This window comes from Alexandromys fortis, unplaced genomic scaffold (assembly GCF_014885135.2).
Source record: "Alexandromys fortis isolate MF-2015 unplaced genomic scaffold, M_Fortis_MF-2015_v1.1 scaffold_69, whole genome shotgun sequence".
Classification (NCBI taxonomy): Eukaryota; Metazoa; Chordata; class Mammalia; order Rodentia; family Cricetidae; genus Alexandromys; species Alexandromys fortis.
In genome coordinates, this window is record NW_026067951.1 from 888,230 (window position 1) to 907,678 (window position 19,449).

At 41.3% G+C, this 19,449-nt stretch overlaps 1 protein-coding gene across 1 annotated transcript in view; it reads right to left on the reverse strand.

Annotated features, from left to right (window-relative positions):
* Positions 1-19,449, reverse strand: part of Olah (oleoyl-ACP hydrolase) — a 46,941-nt gene that overhangs the window by 8,016 nt on the left and 19,476 nt on the right. The window contains exons 2-3 of the mRNA XM_050150561.1: positions 13,289-13,444; positions 8,473-8,603 (exon numbers count right to left, since the gene is read on the reverse strand). Coding sequence (XP_050006518.1) covers positions 8,473-8,603; positions 13,289-13,320 — 163 coding nt within the window. The 5' untranslated portion in view covers positions 13,321-13,444. The remainder of the gene's footprint in view (positions 1-8,472; positions 8,604-13,288; positions 13,445-19,449) is intronic.

Sequence of the window (19,449 nt, forward strand, 5' to 3'; positions counted from 1 at the left end):
AAGAATGTAGGGTCCTCAAGATGGCTCAGAGCATAAAAGCCACTTCTGCCTGATGACTTGAGTCTGGCCGCAGAACCCATATGATAAGAGAGAACTGACTCCTGAAAGTTGCCCTTTGACCTCCACACAAGCTCAGCAGTGGCTATACTCCCCCCAAAACAATTGTTAAAAAAAAAATTTTAAACCAAGGGAATCCTCTTCAATGATTGCCTCTTACCTGAAATCACGTTTCTAGAAAACTGACTCAGGACGACTAAGGTAAAATGTTAGCTCTAGGGGCTGGGAATACAGTTCACTTAGTAAACTGCTGGATGTGCTTGGCTTCAGAAAGGGTTGGCAAAGATAAACCAAAATATATATGGAGGCTGTGGTAGCTAATTTTGGTCATCACCTTGACACGTCTGGAAAGAGGGGACCTCAGCTGAGGAATTACTTTTATCATACTGGCCTGTGAGTGTGTCTATGGGACATTTTCTTGATGCTAATTAATGTGGAATGGCTCAGCCTACTCTGAACAGTCTCATTCCTAGGCAGGTGAGCCTGGCCTGTTTAAGAATGGTAGTTAAACATGGGTCTGGGAGCAAGCCAGTAAGCAGCTTTGCTCCATGAATTTCTGCCTAAAGTACCTGCCTTGACTTCTTTTGATGATAGACTCTAGAGCCCTGTAAGCTAAAATAAACCCTTTCCTCCCCAAATTTTGGTTATTATGTTTATCACAGCAACAGGAAGCAAAATAGAACAGTAGGTTTATATAAAGATATAAATAGAAACAAGAAGAAATCATGGGTTGTATTTTAATATCTGACAAGGTACCATTTGGAGACAGAAACATCAAACAATATTGAAATGGACTCTTGGTGTTTCTAAAGCTTGCATAATACATAGCAATTGCCTCTAAAGTCAACAAGACTTTCGTGGTTAAAGATGTCAACAATTCACAAGTCTCATAAAGTTCATTAAACTTACAGGACCCAGAAGGCTCTTCTGGCAGGTTATGTAAATAATTACTATTGCTGGAGAGAAGAGACTTTTAAATCAGAAGGGTTACTTGTGAGCCACACAGGGAGCTCGAGAGGCAGCTTTTATCATTTATGTTGGGATGAGTGTTTTGGTAATGTGTTATTCATGTCCTGTAAAGTAACATCTCACTCACACTCCTGTAAGTAACCTTCCAAACTTGCTCTCTCACTAAGGTAGGCTTAGGTGGAATTTTTTATTTGGTCTGACATTAGTGCCCTATTTGGAACAAATAGACATTTGTTTACATCTTTCCAGGAAAAGTCACAAGCCACCATGATTCTTAATGAGTAAACAGCCCCAGTTACCAATGTCTACTTACCACATTCACTTTTGAAATGTAGAAATACAGGATGTGAGAGAGAGAGAGAGAGAGAGAGAGAGAGAGAGAGAGAGAGAGAATGAAGAGAGATTTCACATGTCAAATAGAGAAAATGATAAACTTGAAAATGTAAATCTTATAGCTATATAGTAAAATTTTTACTTGATATAGAGAATGTATGTATTATATTAGCAGTCACAGACTATCTGTGCACACTCATCATACTTAAGGGGGGAAGAATCACAGAAATTTCCACAAAGTAGAAACAGAATCATGAGAAAGAAGCCCAGGCCAAAGTCTCCTTCTGCAGCTTAGAAAATTAAGGCTGAGAGTCAATATGTAATTTCCCAAGACTTTCTAGCTTATTAGAACCAGGTTTATGATTTGGGCTGAACTACAATTTCCAATGCAAATAGTTCATGTGTCATTCATCCTATGACCTACTAACTTGTGAAACTGAAGCCAAGAGGAGGTCGGAGTAAGCAGGCGCTTACTCTTTAGAAGAGAGTTAGATGCGTTGGAGAGGACGCACTGGGGATCTTGAAGTGAATCTTGTGTTTTCTCAGAAGTATCTGAAGCAGCAAGCATGGTGGCACCGCTGCTCTTGCAGAGGACCCAGGTTTGTTTCCAGTAACCACAGTGTGACTCGGGGACATTTGGGGATCTGGTACTCTCTTCTTACCCCCATGAAAACTGGATATGCATGGTGTGCATATGAACATGCAAGCAAACACAGACATCTAAAAATACAATATTCTTTTAACAATTACATTTGAAATAAAAAAAAAATGCTCCATGCTGCCTTCTAAGCTGACTGGAATCACAAGTCAATGGATTTTTCAGCACCACTCACAACAGAAAAATTGTAGAACCAGCCTAAGTGTTCACCAACAAATTAATGGACAATAAAATGTGTTCTATACATAGAGTGGGAACATTTTCCACAAAGGATGAAGTCATATTGTTTGTGGGGAAATGAATACAACTGGGAATAACCATATTAAATGGATTCAGCTAGTCTCAGAAAGACAAATATTGTACGTTTTCTCCCATTGTGCTGCTTTGTTTTATGTAGATACATAATCCATATATGTATCTATGCATGAAACCAGCAGTAAAATTACTGATACAAAAGTGTTAATGGGAGTAGAATATGAAAGGGAATATACATGGCATACAAAATAGACTTGCATGAAAACTTAAAATACAAATTATTTAAAAAGAAAAATTCTGTGGATAATGCACTTGTGCACTGCTAAGATTTGTCACTCATATTAGTTTAATAAAGTGCTGTTTGGCCAGTAGCCAGGCAGGAAGTATAGGTGGGGAGCCCAGAGTAGGAGAATTCTGGGAAGAGGAAAGGTAGAGACACAGTTGCAACATGGATGCAGAGGGAGCAAGATGAGAATGCCTCATTGAGAAAAACTACCAAGCCACATGGCTAAACATAGACAAGAATTATGAGTTAATTTACATTATAAGAGCTAGTTAATACTAAGCCTGAGATAATAGACCAAACAGTTTATAATTAATATAAGTCTTTGTGTGTCTCTTTGGGACTGAATGACTGTGGGATATGGCAGGATATGGCAGAAACTTCCTTCTTGAAAAAAAAAAGAACTACTTTGTAGTATATTAACACTTATTAAAAAACAGAAGAAGCAAAGGAATGAATTATGAAGCTACATACACAGATCACTTTGCAGGCATCAGGGAACAGCTGAAGAAATGAAGGCTTGCCCAGAAAGGAGAGAATGCTGTAATAAAGGAACTGAGTTTTTCCAGTTCCCTCTTGTATTAGAGCTGCATCAGTGACTGTACAATGCAGAATTCTGAATCATGTGTGTGTGTGTGTGTGTGTGTATGTGCTCGCACGTGCGAGAGAGGGGGGGGGAGAGAGCGAGAGAGAGAGAGAGAGAGAGAGAGAGAGAGAGAGAGAGAGAAAGACCATCTCTGGTGTCATCCTCAGTGGTGTGATCTACCTCCTCTGAGACTGGGTCTCACCTAGACTTGCTATAGAAACAGGGTCCTCCTGTTTCCTTTGACTCAGTCCTGGGATTACCAGTGTGTACCACCATGCCTGGTATTTTTATGTATGTTTTGGGGACAAAACTCAGGTCCTTGTGCTTGTAAGACAAGCACTCTTAACTCTGCAATTTGTCCAGCTCCTGAGACCTACTTCTAGGATAACAAAAAAATTACAAGTATTGACATTCTCACAGAGCAAGAGTACAGAACTGCAACACAGCATCATAAATAGTTCTAATTTAGAAAGTCAAGATTGCAGCAAGAACGTACAACTCGCTCACCTTCCTTTTAAATTATTTGACTACACTAAATATGTCAAGGTATTACAAGGATAGAGATAATAACCCGACGTGGTGAAAGCAGGTAGATGTCAATGACTTTGAAGCCAACTTGATCTGCAAAGTGAGTTATAGGCCAGCCAAGGCTACATAGTGCAACCCTGTCTCAAAGACAACAACAAAAGAAGAAGAAAGGTAAGATAGGCATGGACTCACACCTGTAATTCTCAGCACCCAGGGGGATGGGAAGGAGGGCCATGAATTAGTAGCTATCCAGAGTAATATAACAAGACCATCTATCATCTCTATCTATCTATCCATCTATCTATCTATCTATCTATCTATCTATCTATCTATCTATCTATCTCTATCTCTATCTATCTATCATCTATCTATCTATCTCTATCTATCTATCTATCTATCTATCTATCTATCTATCTATCTCTGTCTATCATCCATTCATATATCTTTCTATGTTATTATTATTCATCCATCTGTCTATCATCTATCATCCATATATATCCATCTGTCCATCTATCCATTCATCTATCATCTATCTATGTATCTATCTATCTATCTATCATCTTTCTATCTATCTATCTATCTATCTATCTATCTATCTATCTATCTATCTTTCTATCTATCTTTCTATCATCTATATATCTATCTCTTTTAGAAAGGAGTTTACAGAGAGGGAAGATGGCAGATTTTAGGCTCTCAAAAAATACCCGAATCTTCATTCGCCTGAAAGAGCATTGAAAGTGCATAGCTCCAGGGAGGAACAGGTAACACGGAACAGCACAGGAGCACAACAGACAAACTATGTGAACCCAAAAAACTTCAGATGTGTGTAATCAGCAGAGGGCTCTAATATTGGACAACACAGAAGGGAAGGAAAAGACACCTCCCCACTGTGGTATTAGCAAGAAGAGGAAGGCTCCATGGGTACACAGCCTGGACTGCTTGCTGTACAGCATAGTTTCTGAGTGAAAGGGTGTCTGTGATCTATCACGGGCACTACAATGAAGAGCTTCATAAGCGTCTTCCCAGCAAATCCTTCAGCAAGAGGCCCTGGGTGTTTATATCCACTCTTCTCCACTAGCTAAGTGAGTGTCCACCCGGAGAATCGGAAGACTGGTTGTGACTCACACGCTGGCTCGTAGACACTGTCTCCTCTGGGAAGCGTGGGCCAAGCTGAGAGAAGAGTGGAAAGTGCTTGGGGGTGGGAACTCTGACCCTACCTCTGGGAGGAGGATCAAGTCCAGTTGTGCAAAAATGGAGCAAGGGTTGGAACTGGGAATAGCATGGCCAGGATGTAGATGCCTGTACCCTGCTTTATCAGAAGAAATTGGTTCAGCTTGATTGCCTCTACCTCTCAGAGCCCGGGAGTCTACTGGTAGGAACACCCTACCTGGGCATTTCCCACTGCCATGCCCATATGCAGAGTGCTGATGTTATCAGGCAGACCCCAAGTAACTGGTCCTCCATACTGGCTAATGGCAACAGCCTGAGGCCGCCCATGTACTCCCCTGGCAGCTCTGTTGGGATAAACATGGAGAACTCTGACAGGAAGCCGGCCTAACTGCCATGATAGTGCACAGCTCAGCAGGATGGAGTATAACCTGCAACAGTCCTTTGGGGCCAACTTGTGTGTCTTCTATACCAAGTACACTTCAAAGAGATGTTGGCGGGGTAGGGGGCACATAGCATCCACATCTTCTTCCTTTTCAGCAGAAGAATAATATTGGTTTTTCTTGCTCTGTATTGGTTTTCTTGTGTTTTTCATTTGTTGTTATTTCTTTAAATTCAGAAATTACTTTTTTAAACTTTTTTAAATCTTATTTTAAAAGATTTTAATATATATATATATATATCCTATGTATAAGTGCTCTAAAGATATACCTGCACGCCAGAAAAGAGCATCAGATCCTATTACAGATGGTTGTGAACCACCATGTGGTTGCTGGGAATTGAACTCAGGACCTCTGGAAGAGCAGCCAGTGTTCTTAACGCCTGAGCCCATCTCTCCAGTCCCCTCATTGTTATTTCTTATACCTTCAGCTCACAAGTCTTCCCACCTTGATTCTTTTAGTTTCTTTTCCCTGTCTGCATTTCTCTTTTAATGTAGTTATTAATGCCTTTACCTTTACTAATGTTTAAAATCCCAGTTCATCTGAGAATTATCCTCAGCCCTTTTCCCTAGTTGCTTATTGAGGAGGTAGCTGCTGCCTTCAGTTATTTTTCTATCACATTTAGACATCTGGTTTGCTTCTCAGTTGTCGTTATTAAGATCTCCATTCTCCCCTCTGAATGGCAGTGGGGACTGAGAGCTAAAATTGAAAGTAACACACATATCCAAAGATGCCCAAGCACAATGTAGACATAGAATAAAGATGAAAGGCAATAAAATTCGACTCTTAAAAAAGTTCATAACTCCTCAGCAATCAAGTCAAAACATATTAAAATAGTTATAATGTGTGCTGGTTTGAAGAGGTATAGTCCGCAGACTCAGGTGCTTGAATGTTTGGTCCATAAGGAGTGTTACTATTGGGAGGTGTGTGTCACTGTGGAAGCAGGTTTTGGGGTCTTTTATATGTTCAAGCTATGCCCAGTACACAGTTTATTTCCTGCTGCCTGAGAATCAAGATGTAGAACTCTCAGCTCCTTCTCTAGCACCATGTCTGCTTGTGTGCCACATGCTTCTCACCCTGAAAATAGACTAAACCTCTGAACTGTAAGACAGCCCCAGGTAAATGTTTTCCTTTATAAAAAGTTGTCACAGTCATGCTGTCTCTTCACAGCCAAAGAAATCCGGACTGAGACAGCATGCCAGACGACTACTTGAAAGTCTACTACAGAAAAAAAATGATCCCAAGGAAGATGTACATGAACAAATGGAACAAGGAAAACAGTTCAAAGGAACACTGAACTGGAACAGAAATTCAGGACATTGTACAAGAAAAATTGGCAACAACATTGGAACTCTGTATGTTTCTGATTTTTTGGAAATGAAAAGGAAAAAATAAACAAATACATAAATAAAACAAATAAACAGAAAACCCTCAGTAGAAAGCATCATTGATGAGCAAAATCAAGTAGCTAAAGGAACATTAGGGATTGGAGAGTGAGGGGTTATCCCATTTAGAAAATTAAAAAAGTAAACTATCAGGATCAGTGTAATGGTCTGTCTTGTCCCTTTAAAAGACAAGCCTTGCCCACTCTGTCCACCCTGGAAACAGGGGGATCTTCCTTCTGCTTCCAGTCTGAGCTCGATTCCCTTTCCATTTCTCTCCCTTTTCACTACTACTCCCCTTCCCCCTCCTCTCTCTCTCTCTCTCTCTCTCTCTCTCTCTCTCTCTCTCTCTCTCTCTGTTCTTCACCCTTCTCCCCTTCTTTCCTTTCCCCTTCCCTTCCATAACCCACTAAATAACTATCCTCACTCTGCATGGTGTGCCTTATCCATCCGGGTCTCTCACTGGCCACATGGCTCCCTGCCTGGACCGGCTGCCTCCATGGCCCACCATGGTCTCATGGCCCGCTGCTAACTGCCACCCTTAAGGACTCGCAGCGTTTCTGCCGCTGTGGCCCTCACGGAACAGCGCCGTTTTACTTAAACCATAACAATCAGAACTTTTCAGAACATGAGCACACAAACAGGAGACCTCTCCTGAGAAACTACAGAAACATTTTAAGACCTAGGCTCAGGCAATGTAACTTTCTTTTTTTTTTTTTTTTTAACTATACCTTTTTTTTCTTTCCACTTTATTTTATTTTGAGGCATGGCCTCTTTTATGTAGCTCTGTCTGTCCTAAATGCACACAGATCCTCCCAAGTGCTGGGATTAAAGAACTGCACCACCACAGCCAGCTTCTAAATATAACTTTCTTAAGGCAACTCTAATACCTCAGCATCTAACAGGAAGTTTGGCAAGAGGGATGATGTTAAGATGAAGTGTTTCCACACTTCAAAGGACACAAGAGCCTCTGACTCTATCCATTCTCCTATAAATGATAACATTCATGTGAGGTGGCTTAACAGGTAAGGGCACTTGCTGCCAAGTCCGATGACCTAACTTTGACTCCATGGGCTCATATGGTGGAAAGAGAGAATTGAAGCCTGCAAGTCATCCTCTGACTTCTGGTCTCCACCCACACACGCACGTGCCCACACAGAACAGATTCACTCTGGTTTCCTTTGAAATGCAGAAGCACTTCATTTTAGTGTGTTAAGTCAAACAAGTATCCTGCTTCCTCTAATATGTGGGATGTAGGAGGAGAAGCCACCGACAGAAGCCAGTGGGAACTACAAGGGATATGGAAAGGGACAGGGCATAGAGGACTAAGAGAGAATGAGAAGGGGTGAGATATGACCAAAGAGCCGTGTTCTATGCCAGGAAACACTGCAGTGGATCCCTCTGTGCAATTAAATATAGACTAATTTTAAAAAAGAAAGCGACTTTATTAGAGTTTTAGAAAGAAATCCCAGGAGGGGAAAATGTAACTGGAAGTCACTGAGAAGACGTGTTTCATGATGCTGCAAGATTCGATCCCCTGACGAGAACCCTAAGAATCAGATGAGCGAGTGCAGACGGAGACACATGGAGAGGGAACCGAAGACCCTGAAGAGCTTCAGTGACCCATGGTGCAGTATCCCATGATGTCAAAATAACAGGGAGAAGACAGGCAAAAACTCTAGCTTTGAATAATGACTGAGAATATTTCCAGTTTAGAAGTCCACGAATCCGGAAAAATCCATGCACTCAAGTTCCTTTCCCCAGCTGTTACTGGGCTTCTTAAATTGCTTAGAACAGAATGAAACTCAACATACCTTCCAGTAAGTCATTAAACGATTGGCCCCACTTGGCAAAATAAACGGAGCCACCTCCGGCCCAGGGAAAGCAAATCAGCTTAAAAACTGCATTAGGCTTTTGGTACAAGCAGTTCAAGATGTTTTCATTCCTAGAACGAAAATTCAATTACATTTAGCATCACAGAATTATATCAGATAAGAGTTCGAGATTGAATTAGGTGTGTTTTCATGATAATTCCCATTTACTTACATAGTGCACGTGTTCAAACATGAAGTAATTGCCTTTCTTTTTCCAAGAAGCAAGGTCCCAAAGGTTTAACTGGTCTATGTGTTATGATTTGAATTCAACAGGACATAGATAGAATGATGAAGTGTCTATTTCGTTTTGTATGTTCGATTATAGAAATGTAACTCTCAATTCAGACACGCCTTCTTTCACAGTTGAGGAAATGGTTTTATTCAAGCAGTTCGTAGGCTTTAGTCTCAGGGCATCCACCACCACCAAGAGACACTTCCTAAATCACCTACAAATTTTCCACGACGTGAAATTTTACTACTTTTTAAGTGTTTGCTAGACAATGCTTTTGAAATTTACAGCAAGATCAAGCATTACAAGAACTGACCATAGAAGACACTCTGTTTTAAACAGCCATCCTATATGGATATGTGATATATTTTTATTCTCCACAATTTAAACCTCTCTTGACAAGCTTCCAAACTGATCCTTAAATTTCTTACAAAGATATGTAAGCCTCCCAGGCGAGAAACCATACTCCTTACAATATTTTAAGTCTGTTTTGTCTTTTTTTAAAAGGTATCAGTATCACAATTTGGATTGTAAATGTTCCTCAAAATTCATGTTTTAAAGGCTTGGTCCCCAAATGATGGTGTTATTGGGAGCTGGAGGAACCTTCAAGAAGTGGAAACTGGTGGAAGGAAGGGAGGTGACTATAGGTATTCCATTGAAGGGGATCTTGGCATTCTGGCCTACTTTCTTTCTCAGCCTTTTTCCTCCCCCCTTTCCTCCCTCACTCTGCCATGCATTCCCTTGCATGTCCACTTTTCTACAGGACCAACATAGCAGGGCTCAAGAACTATGGACTGAAAAAAAATGTGATTTTCTCCAGCAGTGGTAGCACACGCCTTTAATCCCAGGACTAGGGAGGCAGAGGCAAGAGGACCCCTGTGAGTTCAAGGCCAGCCTGGTCTACAAGAGATAGTTCCAGGGCGGGCAACAAAGTGACACAGAGAAACCCTATCTCGAAAAACCAAAAAAAAAAGTGATTTTTGTACGAATAAATGTTTTTCCTGAACATATGTGTGCCACGTGCATGCAGTCCCCACAGCAGCCAGAAAAGGGTATCAGAACTACTAGACCTGAAGTTACAGGTTATCAGCATCATCTGGGTGCTGAGAACTAAACCTGGCTTCTTTGTAAGAGTAACAAGTGCCCTTAACTGCTGAGCCATCCCTCCAATCAAATCTTTTCTCTTTCACATTTATGTTTTGACATTTGGTCTTGATAAACAGTTTTTAAAAAATGACAAACTGAGATCTTTCTAGATACTCTGTTCTCACAGAGGACTTTGACTTTATAATAAAATAACTGAGACCATGAGGAAAGTGAGACCCTTAATACATGGTCATGGGTGAAAGTTTCTTTGGGATAAAGAAAAAATGGAGCCGGAGGAGAAGCCCACAAAGTGCTACGACCTAGCTCACTACCAGTCACCTCAGCATCGCTTGGGACAGTCGGTCCAGCTACACCTCAGAGCTGGGAACTCCTTTTTAGTTATCGGTTTCCTGTCGGCTTTATGATACCCAAGCGTGGGAACCCAGGCCAGAGTAGGAACAGGCCCAGGTCAGCGACCTCTACCGGAGCAGGTCCAAGCAGGTGAGCTCCTCCAGAGTAGGCCCTAATCAGCCACCTATGCTGGACCAGGCCTGAGTCGGCGACCTCAGCAGGAGCAGGCCCAAGCAAGCAATCTCTGTGGGAGCAGGTCTAAACAACCTCTGGGATTGCAGAAGGACACCAGGTAATGCTGATCAACCTCTTGAACTCTGAATGACCTCCAGGGTGACTGGAACCATAGCCCTGACTGCACCATGAGGAGCAGCCATCTAAGCCTTGGACACACTGGCACCTGGACGACTGATACCAGAGACACAGCCCCAACCACATCAATGAGAGGAAAAGATGGGTAGACAAGGTAAGAACACACTCAACACCACAAAGAGCAGCACTACAACAGCAAGACTTGAACACCCCAAAACAGATGAAGTAGAAGAAAATGACTTAAACAATAACTTTAGGAGACTGTTTGAGGCCCTTAAAGAGGAAATGAAACTTTTTTCAAATAAATGAAGGAAAAGACAAACAAAAAATTGGAAGAAAACCAAGAAAAAGCAACCAAACATATGAAAGAAATGATTCAAGACTTAAACACTGAAATATGGACAATAGAGAAAACACAAACAGAATGAATTCTGGAAGTGGAAAAATATGGGGGAATGATCAGGTTTATGCAAGCATAAACACCAGAATAAAATAGATGGAAGAGAGAATCTCAAGAAAATTTTAAATCTAACAAAAGCTTAACATAAAATACCCAGGAAATATGGGATACCATAAAAAGTCCAAACCTAAGAATAACAGGGATAGAAGAAGGAAAAGTCTAACTCAAAGGTACATAAAATATATTCAACAAAATCATAGAAGAAAACTTTCCCAACCTAAAGAAAGATATGCATATGAAGATACAAGAAGATTACAGAATATCAAGTAGATTGGACCAAAATTAATAGTTCCTTTGCCACATAATAATCAAAACACAGAGCATACAGAATAAAGAAAGAATATTAAAAGCTGCAAAGTATAAAGATCAAGTAACATATAAATGCAGACCTATCGGGATTATACCTGACTTCTCAATGGAAACAATTAAAGTCAGAAGATCCTGGTCAAGTGTTATGCAGACATCAAGAGACCACGGATGCCAGGCCAGACTACTAAACAGCAAAACTTTCAATCACCATAGACCAACAAAATGAGATATTGCATGGCAGAACCATATTTAACCAATACCTAGCCACAAACCCAGCCCTACACAAAATACTGGAAGGAAAAATCCAACCCAAGAAAGTTTGCTACATCCACAAAAACACAGACAATAGATGATCTCACCGTAGCAAACCCCAAAGAAAGGAAAAACACACACAATAACATCACCAACAATGAAAACTAAAATAACATGAACTAGCAATCACAGGTCATTAATATCCTTTAATATAAATGGATTCAACTCACCTATAAAAAGACACAAGCTAACAGATTGGATATGAAAACAGAAACACACCTCAACCTCAAAGACAGACATTACCTCAGAGTAAAGGGTTGGGAAAAAATTCCAATCAAATGGACCTAAGAAACAAGCTGGTGTAGCTATCCTAATAGCTAACACAATAGGCTTCAAACTAAAATCAATCAAAAGAGACAAAAAAGGACATTTCATATTAGTCACTGGAAAAATCCATCAAGAGGAAATCTCAATACTGAACGTCTGTGCCCCAAATACAAAGGCACCCTTATATATAAAAGAAACACTACTAAAGCTTAAATCATACATTAAACCCACGCACACTAATAATGGAAGACTTCAACACCCCACTCTCACCACTAGACAGGTCGGTCAGAAAGAAACTTAACAGAAATAAGGAAACTAACAGGTGCTATGACTCAAATGGACTTGAGTAGGTAGAATTAACATAGTAAAAATGGCAATCTTACCAAAAGCAATCTACAGATTAAATGTAATGCCCATCAAAATCCCAGAAAAAATTCTTCACAGACCTCAAAAGAAAAATGCTCAACTTCATATGGAAAAGCAAAAAAACCCAGGATAGCCAAAACAATTCTGTACAATAAAGGAACTTCTGGAGGCATCACAATCCCTGACTCCAAACTCTACTACACAGCTACAGTACTGAAAACAGCCTGGTATTGGCATAAGAACAGACAGGAGGACCAATGGAACCGAATAGAAGACCCGGATATCAGTCCACACACCTACCAAAGCCTGATTTTTGACAGATGCAAAAAATATACAAGGGAAAAAAGCATATTCAACAAATGGTGTTGGCATAACTGGATATCAACATGTAGAAGAATGAAAATAGATCCATATCTATCACCATGCACAAAACTCAAGTCCAAATGGATCAAAGACCTCAACATAAAACCAATCACACTGAACCTCACAGAAAAGAAAATGGGAAGTACACTTAAATGCATTAGCACAGGACACCACTTTTTAAATTTAACCCCAGTAGCACAGACACTGAGAAAAACAAAAATAAACAGGACCTCTTGAAACTGAGAAGCTTCTGTAAAGCAAAGGACACAGTCAACAAGACAAAACGACAGCCTACAGAATGGGAGAAGATCTTCACCAACCCCACATCAGATAGAGGGCTGATCTCCAAAATATACAAAGAACTCAAGAAATTTATCATCAAAAGAAAAATAATCCAATTAAAAAAAATGGAGTACAGACCTAAACAGAGAACTCTCAAAAGAGGAATCTAAAGTGGTTGAAAGACACTTAAGGAAATGCTCAACATCCTTAGCCATCAAAGAAATGCAAATCAAAAAACTCTGAGATGCCATCTAATACCTGTAAAAGAATGGCCAAGATCAAAAGCACTGATGACAGTTTATGCTGGAAAGGATGTGGGGTAAACCTGTCTAAATCTAATAAGGTAATCTAACAAAGCTGGGGGCCTGAAGCACCAAAGATGGGCTTAAAACAGCCAGGAATTCCCAGAGGTAGCCTACCTGGTTATCTTGGTGTGGACTCTTGTCTCCATGCTCTGAGTTGATGAGAAACGGTTGCTCTCAGCAATCTGCTGTGTCCTTGTTGAATTCAACTTTCCCTTAGACGTAAAGATCTCCTGTGAACCTTATATTTGGCTTCTGGAATGAGCGTAATCCCTTACGTGTATAGGGGAAGAATTAATATTAGCCATTGTGATAGCGTCACTGCAAACAGCCATTTGGCAGAGAGGTCAGGACTTCTTGGCAAACTGCAGCTAACGAAAACAACGTAGCTTTGAATTTGAATTTGTTGTTACTCAATAAACTCTGACATTTTGGAAATATGCAAAAATACCCATTTATGTTTCTACCACAGAGAACTCGTGAGGGTCAAGAAGCTCCACATCTCATGTTGATGATTTTATCATAACATGCTGTGAAACTAGGGAGGGGAAAGCTACCAGTAACTCCAAAGTAGGTATGTTTCTGACTCAAGATGGCTATTGATATGTCAATCCAGATCCTGGTAATAACTTGGTAAGCACTTAGTGTTCATATTGGCTGATGTGATGGTACAGTGTGAGCTTCTGGAAGGCTTCCAGGTTCTTGAATTCTAGAATTAAAAAGCTGAGTAGCGACACATAGTTATAGTAGAAACAAGGACAATCCACTGGGGGGGAAATGCGCTCCCCAGTGAGGCAATAGACCATAACAAAGAGAGTAGGGTTGGGAGCTCAAGATGTCCTTGGGGGACAAAGAACTAGGACTTTGACGCTACCACAGCATAAGCTTTTGGCTCATTTGTACAACATGAATTTTTTGTCTCCATTGCATAACATGCTTTTTTTTCCTGTGCAAGCTCTGTTACAAGTAGGAGTTCTGCACAAAATTTCATGCATCACATGGCTCTTACGCATCTTTAATCTACATCACGGTCTGCACAGTTGGCCTTGAGTGGGTAGGTGTCGTGTTTCCTCTTCTTCCTCTTGGCTAACCTGATTTTTTTTCCATGCACTAACTGCGTACAGCTTTACACAAAGCTCTCTAGATCTCACTCTGCCACATTCTCCTCCTTTAACATTAAGGGTCTTGGATTTGATCTGAAGAATGAGAATTCAAGATGGCGAGCTATCACAACCAATTGCTGCTCTCCTGTAAAACAGGTGAGCGTGGGCAAGCACTGAGGTTTAAATAAGCAGAGGATGAGCATGAGTCTATCTACAAGGTCGGTCACAAGACCATGACCAGACTCCGAAAGGAACAAACAATTCCCAGTTTAAATTTATTCTAAGTAAACATGGGAGAGAAAGTATATTTCAAGTCTGTCTATTAGGAGACAGAAAGAGAAGGACGTAAGCAAGAGCAGGTAGAGTAGATAAAATAATTGAACTCAGGACCCTGGGGGCCAATCCTGCATAGACAGACTCTCTTCTTTTTCTTTTCTTTTCTCTTCTCTTCTCTTTTTTTTTTTTTTTTTTTTTTTTTTTTTTTTTTGTATCTTGTTGGATATCCAGGCATCGAGGCATTCCATGACACGCTGGTGCCACAACTCAAATCACTTAGAGGCCACCCTACCTTTCATGAGCTGAGTCTGTCTGTATGCTGCTTGAACTAAGGCTCACTTTCTCCTTTTTCTCTTATCCTCTTTCTTTTTCTAGCTCAATAATCTTTTTTTAAACCTCTTTCTCTTCATTCATTTTGCCTCTCTAGTTGAAACCCTTTTAGTGTGTAGTGAGGGCCACAGGTGAGACATTCTTGGCTCCAAAGCCAAGGTATGATGTTTCTGCTTCTGCTGTTCCTTAACCATTAGTTGGTATTTTCTGCATTTCTACCCCTGTTTGTGACTGAAATGGTAGCCCAGACTGCTTCTTACAACTGTTCTCCCCATATTCTCCTCTCTATCCTCCACCTTGCCTACATCCCTCCAGCCTTGGGCTCTTTCTGTTCACTCAGTTCCCATCAAGGTCAACTCCTGCTTTGTGGGTGCCTCCTTTTCTTCTAAAGCTGACTCTGCCACAAGTGTGTGAGAGAAATTTTGACTATTTCCTTTCCTTTTGAAGTTAAAATGGAACTATTTTGTTTTCTGAAACATCTTTGGGGGCACACACTACTCATAGGAACAGGCTTCCCTCTGTTCGCCCTGTTGCTATGGGGTGTCCCATGAGCCTGTAAGACTTGGTCATATTAATTTTAGAAACCTTAGGGACACCTGATTTGACTTTGTTCCAATCTCTGGAATGTCCTTGTTTAACTTGAAGATGTCCCAATGAGACCAGATTACCAACCAAATTAATACTAAATTAAAGGGAAAACCCCCGTTTGTCCATATTAGCAGAAAGAATGAGGAAACTACTTGCCGTGGGAACTGCATCGTAGGTTCACCTATCCTTCCCTCCTCTGTGATTTTATTTACTATTCTCTTTTATCATTTACTTATTCATTTGTTCATCAGAATGACTGTAGATTTATTAAGGAGAAGTAAGAAAGAACTCCTGAGAGTAGGAGGGGCTCCAAGAGGAGAATTCTGGCAGCTCATTTAAAAACCCTCAGATCGGAATTCTGTTTCCCAGTCAGTCTCCTCCCTTGGTTTAAGTACATGATTAAGAAGATTTACTTGAGGATGGGCGTGAGAGCTGCCCGAACTCCAGATGTTGAATTACACAGAACCTGAAGTGGCTTCCAAGCCACACGAATCTTCTAAAAGTCACTAAGGGGGTACAGGAAGGAATTAGGTACCAGGCAAATGAATAACTCCTAATCTCTGGAATCTCATGGGCATCTCAGTTATTACAATTTGTTCTGGAGAAGCCCAAAGCACAGCAGGAACTGAAGGCAACCAGAAGGACAGATATGGCACTCAAGAGTAGCTGTGATCTTTATCCCTTATGTCCTTCCAGAAGGGAAATCAGCTTTCTGTATCAGTGGACGCCCCTTTAGAAAGCATCCCAAGAAATTCAGACCTATTGATCCTCAATTCCCATACCCCCAAACATTTTACTTTTCTTTTGTGACACCTGAGTGCTCTATAGCATCTAGAGGACAGTGAAGTGGCTTCCCCTAAAGGCAACCCGGACGATAACACTGTTCTCCAGTGAGATCTTTTCTATAAGTGATATGGAAAATGGTATGAAGTCCCCCACACAGAATAATTCTTTTGTTAAAGGGACAACAAGGATGGTTCTAGGAAATACAGCGTGGAGCTTTCCATTGTAGCCTCAGTAGAGACTGTCCCAGACACTCCCCTTAACGCTTGGGAGAAGCTTGCTTCTCTTAAGGTATCCCACGGGGAGCAAATAAATATGTCTTCCACTTCTCCAGTTGCCCTTTTCTCCCCTCCTCTACCTGCTCCAGCTCGATCCGTAGTCACTGCCCAAGCTGCCACCTTATCCTGAGTCTGCTGTTAGACTGTGGAAGCCACTTGTCGGCTTGCTTCCCCAAGGGCTACCCAAGAAGATGAACACTGACGGGGAAACGTTTTCCTTGTAAGATTTAAAGGAAATAAGAAGACTCAGGGAGTTTTTCTGATGACTAATAAAAATATAAAGATGAATTCTAACAAATAACTCGAACTTTTGAACTCTCCTGAGCAGACCTTCATACAGTACTTGAGCAGGCCATTACTCAGAATGAGAGATAGAATCACAGAGAATTCATAGATCCTTGACCTGTATCAAAAGGTGACTATCCTTCCAGACCTGTGGGTGTCAATGTCATGAGTCCTGATTGAGATTTTGAGGACAGATTGTCCCTCTGATCAGGAGAATTAGAACTGAGAGTTAAGCCCATCAATTAGACCAATTGTCTACCATTGAACAAGGACTCACTGAATACACCATTACTTGCCAAGATAAACACAAGGAGAAATTTCCAAAAGCACACATATTTGATACTAGAGTCCTCTGAAGGAGGATTAACCACCCCCAAAAGATGAGTTTAGCACTCAATCTGCCCTGGATATTAGAAGAAAATCACAAAAGATCTTGCAGGAACTTGGAACTTCTATCAATGACTGTTGTTTTATCTTGTTTACAGCTGAAGGGATCAGCGTGAGCACCGCCCACATGGGCTGCAGTTTCCTCTTGCTCATGGCCCGCATGGTAGTGTGGATCAACGACACCTACACTCAAGTCGCAGCACCTACAACCTCAGTCCAGAGTGTGATCCCTCTGCCTCACTCCATGGACATGGCTCACAGAATAGTTTTTATAAAAAAAAAAAAAAAAGCAACTCAAGCTTCCTTGGGATAAAAGTTCTGGTTGCCATGGTTATTCCCATTGCAAGAGTTCCCATTCCCGATCCTCTTACTATTTATGGGACCCACACTCTAACCATCGTTAAATGATGTCTTCTAGACTCTAGGCTATAAAAATGCAGATGGTGGTGACTTTGAGGTATCAGCCACTATCTGCTGCCACACTCCTTTTAAAAACAGGACACATGCATCATCTAGTCTCCTCTAGATGGCCGGCAACAAGAACTGGAAACCTCGCATCCCAAGCCCATGACCCATTTCAGGAGGAAAGAGCCACAAACGATGTTATTGTGAGACTTCCTGAAGAGTTTAGGGTTTCCAGTTCCAGAGAGTGAATATAAGGTAGAAAATGAACGTGAGACAAGCTGCCAGGAGACCAACCATGAGGTCACTTAGAGGACACTAAGTAGTGTCAAGAGAGAGTAAACTATGAGCTGTAAAATGGCCTGCACACAACTGATAAAGCTCCAATGATTCCAGTATAAGTCCTTAATGCTGAATATGGAGCCTCGTGGATTTTTGTTTGCTTTGTTGGGTTTCACTATTTCTTTGGTTTGACCTTTCCTTGATATTTTTCTATTCCTTCCTTTTGGGATGGGAATGATTATTCTATGCCTCTCTGTAGTAGACATATATAATTTGGTTTTCATTTTATAGATGTTCACAGCAAGAAGTTTGTTGTGAGTCTCAGAAGAGACTATGGACTATTGAACAGTTTGGGGACTATTTGTAGAAGGAGCAGCGGGCTGCGTTCCTACCCAGTTCCCACACGGCTAGCTTTATACCCAAAATAACAACACACAAATTGTATTCTTTTAAACACTGCTTGGCCCATTGGCTCTAGCCTCTTACTGGCTAATTCTCACATCTTGATTAACCCATTTCTAATTATCTGTGTAGCACCACGAGGTGGTGGCTTACTGGGAAGGATCTTAACCTGCATCCATCTTGGAGAGGAGAGCTATAGCGTCTGCCTGAATCTGCTTCTTTCTTTCAGCATTCTGTTCTGTCTACTCTGCCTATCTAAGCTGCTGTCCTATCAAAGGCCAAGGCAGTTTCTTTATTAACCAATGAGAGTAACACATAGACAGATGACCCTCCTCCATCATCTGTTGAAAGACTAGGGGGACTTTTGAAGTCGGGCTGACTATATTTTTGCATTATGGAATGGCTGTGAACCTACGGATATCAAGTTGATGGGGGTGGACTTGTGATGGTTAATCTTGATTGTCAGTTTGATGGGATTTGTAATTACAGGAAAGTTTAACAGTACTAATAAGATAAACCTTAAATATGGGGGTGTACTATTCCATGAGGGGGATACTAGACTGAATAAACAGGAAAAATTACACTCAGTACTGGAATTTATCTCTCTCTGTTTCCTGACTCAGACACAATATCCCAGTCAACCCACTCCTACACTGTCATGCCTTTCCTGATGGGATGGGCTGCACCTTCAAACTGCAAGCCCAAAATAACTCTTTCTTCCTTGACTTCAGTGGATTCGTTCCCAGTGCTTTGTCATAACAATCTCAGTTCCAAATCTTGAAAAAAAATGTTTAACATCTTCGGCCAGCATAGAAATGTAAATAAACGCTTCCTGGTCATCCTCAGGGGCTACTCTGCCCGATACTTCCTCTCTCTTCCTATCCCACCCAGCTTGCATCCACAACCTTCCCCCCCCTCCATCTGACTCCCTTCCCTCTTTGACCACATAAGATCTCCCAGCCCAGCCTGTTCCGGCTCTAGGACTGAATCCGAATCGGCAGGGCAAACGGGAGGGTGCTAGCTCCTTTGTCCCCACTAGCCTGCCTGCAGCGAGCTAGGTAGGTCCTTTGTTTATGAGATACGGCAAGCAGCAAGGAGACCCGGTCCAGGCACCAGGAGAGACATCACTGGGGTGAGTGAGTTTCTGACCGCGGCAGCAGCC